Source organism: Corylus avellana, chromosome 11, assembly GCF_965113065.1.
Source record: "Corylus avellana chromosome 11, dhCorAvel1.hap1.2, whole genome shotgun sequence".
NCBI classification, from domain to species: domain Eukaryota; kingdom Viridiplantae; phylum Streptophyta; class Magnoliopsida; order Fagales; family Betulaceae; genus Corylus; species Corylus avellana.
The window spans coordinates 6,899,681-6,906,773 of NC_142500.1; the positions used below are offsets into that span (position 1 = coordinate 6,899,681).

Below are 7,093 nucleotides of genomic sequence, written 5' to 3' on the forward strand. Positions count from 1 at the left end.
AAAAAACTCTAATACACTTAAATTACAAAAAAAAAAAAAAAAAAAATAGTCGAGCTCGAACGAGGTTCCAATTCTATTGAGCCGAGCTCGAGCAGCGAAGTTAGGCTCGACTCGAGCTCGAGCCTAAGCCAAAAATAAACGAGCCGAGCCTGGACAGCCCAAGCTCGGCTCATTTACACCCCTAATGGGGTGCCTCTCATGAGCGCTATGTTTAACGTCTTCAGCCAGACTGTTGTCCTCATCTTGAATTTGAAGCACCAGTCTTTTATTCTCTTGCACCAAAGAGGATGAATTCTTCTTATTGCAGGGTGATTCCAAATGTCTATAGATTGGGGTAGACCACTCTGAGTCTTCTTAAACAATTTCTCATCTGGAAGGGAATCATGAACTGTGATAATATAAAGAGAATTCTTAGGGAATTTTTCCATCTTGATATCCCTAGTTTGCTCACTTGGCAACTCTAACAGATTTCTCTTCTGATTTCTTGGTGTTTCAGAAATAAGAGCTAATGTTAAAGAAGTCTTTGTGCTTTCTTCTTTTTTCTGATGTGGCTCTTGTGGGTCCCCCATCTGTTCCTCCTTCCTCTCATCCACTTCTGCACTCCTCAATGTGGTGATAGCTTACTCTTGATAATAAGTGCATTCATCCTCCATGTAGCATTCATTAGGATTGGCCACCAACTGACTTTGACACTCTTCTTCTTCTTTGAGGATATCTGATATTTGCTTGAGGTGAGCCTCCATCTTTTCAAATGATTGCATGCAAGAGTTCTCCATCCTTTCAAATGATCACTTACTTTCCTTTGCTTGGCTACGAAAAGCTGACATCACTTTGTCTAAGGCAGAACTCTTTGAAGGAGGTGATTCTTCTTAGTATTGTTAAGGCCAATAGATGGGAGGTGACTCTTCTTCTTGGTAGTGTTGAGACCAATTGATGGGAGATAACTCCTCTTCATGATAGCAAATACTCTCTTCCTCCATATAATGTCCATGAGGAGTGGTCACTGACTGACTTTCGCACTCTACTTCTTCTTCTTTGAGAATATCGCATTTTTGTTTGTGGTGGGCCTTCATCTCCTCAACCACTTGCCGTGTACTCTTAGTCATTTGTTGTGTACTCTTGATCAACACTCTGATATTCTCTAGCAACTCTTCAGAGACCCCAGGAGGAGGTGGTTCAGCATGATATTGCTGTTGTGGAGCTGACTGAGAGGAATATGAATGATCATAGAACTGCGGAGATGGCTGATGGTGCGGTTCATGAAATTGTGGAGCAGGATTTCCAGGAACTTGAGCTTGCCATGAGAAATTGGATTGTTGGCTCCATGTTGGGTTATATGAATCAAAATAGCCGTTGTCCCTCGGTCTAGAGAACAATGTACTCATATGCCCATAAGAATAGTTAGAAAATTGCCTTGTTGAAGGACAATTTTTAACATGGTGATAAGGGTTATGGCAATATCAACATGGTCCATGGCGTGTTGAAATGTTTCCCCACATGAGAATAACAACAAAAAGAAAATTAAAAACAAAAATAAAAAGAAAGACTTACAAACTACCTGAAGTGGGTGCTGTTCGATAGTGCGCTCAATCGCACTGGTTGGTGCGCTCGATCGCACTCGAGGCAGAGCTGCAAAACATAATAGAAAAAACAGCATCTTCGGCGTGACTGTTTGAATTTGTGCTTGATCGCCCTGCAGCAGTGAGCTCGATCGCACCGCTGCAGAATCGGATTAAAATTCTAGAAACCAAAAAACAAGAAAATAAAATAAAATAAACTAAGGGAAAAAAAAAATTCTAAAAAAAATTAAACAATCCTCGACAACGGCACCAAAAACTTGTTGTGACAAATACTACCTAAATTAATAGATAATATTTGTTACGTTTTACTCGCAAGTGTACAAGATCAAACGATAGTATAGTGTGGTAAACACGAGATCATTGCCACGGAGATTGTTGGTTTTGTTTAGAATTTATTTTCTAAATTAAAATATCAAAATTGTCATGAAATTGATATTATGAAAAAAAAAAAAAAATCAAGATAAATGAAAAGGAAGGGCTTTGATATCAACTACTAATCATGCTCAATAATATAACAATGTGTTAATGTTTCAATCATATTATGAATACTTAAAGTTTGCCAACCTAAGGGTATGGGTGTATACTCCTTAAGCTCTAGATTTCCTTAAGCAATGAATTAAGCATAGATGTATACTCTAACTCTTTTCTTTCTTAAATGATTTAGCATGGGTGTATACTAAGTTGTTCTTTAAAAAAACATAAATCTATGAAAATTGATAAACACATGGAACCTAGGGCATGGGTGTATACTATCGGTTTTCCATGTTGATTAACCCAAGAACCCGTGAGAAAATTCTTTTGTTACTCTATTAAGATCAGGACTCGATCATCTAAATTGACTTAAATAACTAATCCATACCACATGCATATAATGGCCAGTCACACACATATGAGGAATTCAACAAAACAGGAATTAATCAAGTTAAGCATCACATTAAGATCATCACAAAGTCCCCAATATTGAAATATTAAAGAAACATAATTATGGTTTCAATCTAGCCCTACTAAAGAGTTAGTTACACATAATTAAAATAAAATTAAAAAGAAAAGGAAAAGAAGAAACCGAAAATGACTAATTGAATTAGCCTCCAATTCCTCTCCCCAAGATTGTCTATCTCCTTGTGTCTACCTTAAAGGTCTATTTATAGGCTTAGGAATACTCTAAAAATCCTAGAAACCCTAGTAAAATTGTAGGGTTTAATCCTAGTGCAACTAGGACTAGGAAAACCCTAACATGGAAGGAAAGAGAATTTTGGCCGCAGCTGACTTTTCTTCTGTGCGCTCGATCGCAACCCGTGTACGCTTGACCGCATACTTGCAATCGATCATATGTCTTTTGTGCTCAATCGCAGATGTGATCGAGTCTTCTTCTTGTGCACACGAGCGCAAGCCTGCGCTCGTCTAGATTTTCTCTGGTAGTGCGCTCGAGCGCAGGTCCCATTGGATCGATCACACTGTCAAAACCTCTAGCTACTATATGAACCCCTTCATCCTCTCCTCGGTATGATTTCTATTACCAGCCATACCCTTTTGTGTCATGTTGAGAAGGGAATAGTAACGCAGTAGAGAAATCCATGCCCTCTTTGGTCATGCTCTATTGGTCTGAAATCCAAGAGGGGCAGCAAGGACAACATCAAAACAATAACAATGGCAATAATGTTGAGGAATGAGAATGAATCGCGATAACAATGGGAACCAATATTGCCGGTGTCTCAACAAAATGGGAGTGTAGATGAACTTTCTTGTTGGAGAAAGTGAGTCTCTAAATGACCAAGGAAGGTTGTGCTGAACCAAACCGTTAAGAGAAGAGAGAAGAGAGAGAAACATTGAGGGAGAGAGAAGAGAGAGAATAATGTGGAAATAATATTATATTCAATCTAGTCTACTAGAGCAAAAAAATGGCAAAAATAGTTAAATATAGCTAATATTCCCCTTTTAGATACACTGCTGGAGATACTCTAACACTTAAAACTTCTCTTTCCGGTTTATTTTGTTATGATTGTTGAACATTAACGTGCAAATTTTGTTTACCTAGAAACATATTTTTGAAATTTATTTTCAAATATTAGTATTACTAAAGATTTGCTAAACTGTTTTGAAAATTAAGTAAGAGAAAAATTGAAGGTACATGTACCACCAGTAACATGTACCTTAAATTGTGGGTTTGTGTGTGAGAGAGGGCGAGGGAGGCACGGTTGTGGATCGTAGTGCTGACCGTCGTCGGTGGGGCAACGGTTGGAGTGGTGGACCTGCGACCCACCCAGCTCCGACGAAGCTTAGTGACAACTGGGTTGGTTAGGCTTTTATTGGAATTTTTGGGATTGTGGATAATTGTGGGTGTTGATTTTTGGTTTCCTCTGGAAATTGATGGCTGATTGGGTGATAGTGATTTGTGTTGATCTAGGTTGTTCTTGTGTGTTTGTTTGGTTATGATAATTGTTGAATTTTGGGATTTTTGTTTGATTGGTGGTAATGACCTGATTGGGTTGGATGTAAAGAAAGATAACGAGAAGCTGCTTCAAAATGTACCATCACTATCAAGAGATTGTCAAATTTTTTTATTTTATTTTTTAAGGCTAAAAGCAATCTCATAGTCATAGACATCTTTCAAAACCACTATTTCGGCCTTTAAGCAAATCTTCTTTAATATCTTTCAGAATCTAAAAAGTTCTTATGCCTGTCTTCTTTCACCTTTTTCATTATTTGAACGACTTGGATAATAATAATAATAAAAAAATCCTCCAAGTCAGGAGAGATATCAAGAGATATCTAAAATCCACTTCTCTAGCAAATGAGGTTTAATACGCATTCACATTTGGTGCCCATTATATTCTAGCATGGGTTAACATACATACATGCTATACTCTTGTATTATTACTTTACCATACACTCTTTCACGTGACAGTAAAACTTATTTTTGAATTTATAATCGTTCTAAAATTTAATAATAATTTTAAGTATTATGGTAAAAAATGTATACCGAGACGGAATCACATGATGGCATGCTTTCTTTAAAAAATTTTAAAAATACCCTTATTGTCTAGTTAATATAATATATTATATGGGCATATAAGGAGAATACATAGCATTATCCTATAATATAATATATTATATGCACATTGTCTAGCTAATGTGAATGCAATTAAATTTATTTTAACTTTTGAAGGTTGAATGGCCTAATAAAAAAACAGTCGATCACTAAAATCAAGTGAAATCATTTCAGCAAAAGCAACATGATTAGGACGACACAAATATATAGTTTATGAACAATCAAGGTAGACCCACATGATGATCAACACTATATATATATATATATATATAAAGATATATCGAAATAGCGTACTAAACAAATGGTATAAAAAATTGTTATGATACCAGAAAAACAGATTACATCGTTCATGATACCTAGCCAGCTATGTGCGGGCATGCTTGTTTTATTCTTTGAATTGTAGAATCAAAATGATGATACTCACGCTCTGTATTGGAACGACAGAGTTTTCAGGCCTATTCTATATATATATATATCTGTGTGTGTGAATGGAAATCGCAGTCTGGTAAGCTTCCTTCAATTAATAGGTTATGTATTATAATAATAAGTAAATAATTAAAAAAGAAAAAGAAAAAAAGTAGTAGCTAGTAATCTTTAAATAATTGACCAAAATTTGAACATATATAAATAAAATACGTGACATAATATAAATAGTATTAGTTAAAAAAATATGGTATGTAAGATGTTTTTTTTTTTTTTTAATGGAGTATGTAGGGTTAATCATATGTTTAAGATATTTTGAAATAAGAGTAAAGCTATACTATCGTCTTTTTTATTCTGAAAATTATCAAATTATCTTAAAATCCCAATGCATAGCATTTAATTACTTCTTTCAAATAATTGATAGATTCCTTATTTTCCTTATTTGCTACGAAACGATATACTAATAACAACATGCGAGGCAAATAAGACGATCGAAGAAAAAAAAAAAAAAACAAATCGTGATAAAACCAAACCAACAAGGCTACAATAATTTCCTTTTGGCATTTTTCAAGTGCTATGCTTGTGTGTATACATATCTCGGTTGAGAGATGTTCGGTTTTCTACTTGTATTTATATTTTATCCATTTTTGTGTAAGAGATAAAATTCACCATTAAAGCTGCGCACTTCACATGTGATCCACAGATTTTATTTTACTTTTTTACATGCCCCCACACAAAAAAAGAGGAGGTTTTAATAACACCACACTGATTGAACTTTTCTACAGGTGATGTGATCCACAGATTTAACGGACAAAAAAGACAAAAATGTGAAGAAAAATAATATCAAACACATTTTATGTTGGAATAAATACTTGAGCAAGATCACATTAATGTCATCATGTAGATCAAGAACATATCTTAGTTCCCAAAGCACCAAATTATAAGGAAAAAAAAAAGAAAAAAAAAAAGTGAAGAAAACTGGCTAAAATAAAAGGCAAATATAGTTTCTTAACTGGAATAAAAAGCTGAAAACACACAATTCCATCGGGCAAGGAGGTCATGACTAGATGACACCCGACCAAACGGAAGAGAATGCTTATTTACGCTTTCACAACACAAATACACAAACCGTACCCCTACACCTACAACAACTACTACGGCTTTTATTCATGATGATTACTCCTCCTCCTGCATGCATGTGGCCGGCCGTACGTACGTGGTTGCGCGCGCAGCAGCTAACAAAGCCTGGTGCAGAAACAACGGCGACGGAGTCCTTTGCAATCTCCGCCGGAGAAACCTTCATTCCTGCACACCAAAGCACAGTTGTGGTCACCCAAGCATGGCCCGTGGAACTTGTGGCTCTGTGACTCGCAAACTCTTCCCTCTGCTGGCTTCACCATCTCTTCTGCATATATCATACCAATAAACAAAAAATAAGCAAAGAAAACCAAATGGACCCAAAACAAAATGTAAAGAAAAGAATCAAGAGAGAGGCTAACGAGAAGCCAAGACAACGAGCAGCAAAAAGAGAAGCCCAAGCGATTTGCTGGCCATGATGATTTTCTTCTACTGAAATAAAGTAGAGATTGAAGGAGATGAGATGTGCCAGGAAGCGGAGGAGATAGATGATATATATAGAGGAGCTGGTAATGACACGTACCATTCATTGTGTCAGTGCGCCAGATTAAAAGTAAGGTGACGGTGAGGATAGTAACAACGCCGGTTCTGTAAACTGAGTAAGCATCTGCACGCGCAACGAGGCATGGCTTTTTTTCGTCGGTATGTAACGACAAAATCAAATAAAGTTTACGTGCTACTACTGTCTCTCTCTCTCTGTGTACGCGCCGCAGCAGCCGTTGCTTTTATCGCTTTAAATAGGAGTAAATTAGTAGATCTCCTTCGTTACAGTGTTTTTGCTTTTTTGGCGGAGCCTTCTAGTTCATCGGATATTTTAGATTTTAATTTGAACCTCTTAAATTCAGAGATTCTCAAGGAATATCAAACAAATAATGTAACACTTATACTCAAATTTCATCCATTA

The 7,093-nt window shown here is 36.3% G+C and overlaps 1 protein-coding gene across 1 annotated transcript; it reads right to left on the minus strand.

The window, feature by feature from the left end:
- Positions 1-6,035: 6,035 nt before the first annotated feature.
- On the minus strand, positions 6,036-6,669 carry PDF2.5 (Scorpion toxin-like knottin superfamily protein). The gene is made up of 2 exons (XM_059577343.2): positions 6,552-6,669; positions 6,036-6,457 (listed from the first exon to the last, which is right to left on the minus strand). Exons 1-2 carry the CDS (start codon positions 6,604-6,606, stop codon positions 6,288-6,290), a joined length of 225 nt encoding a protein of 74 aa, XP_059433326.1. The 5' UTR covers positions 6,607-6,669; the 3' UTR covers positions 6,036-6,287.
- Between the last annotated feature and the right edge of the window lie 424 nt (positions 6,670-7,093).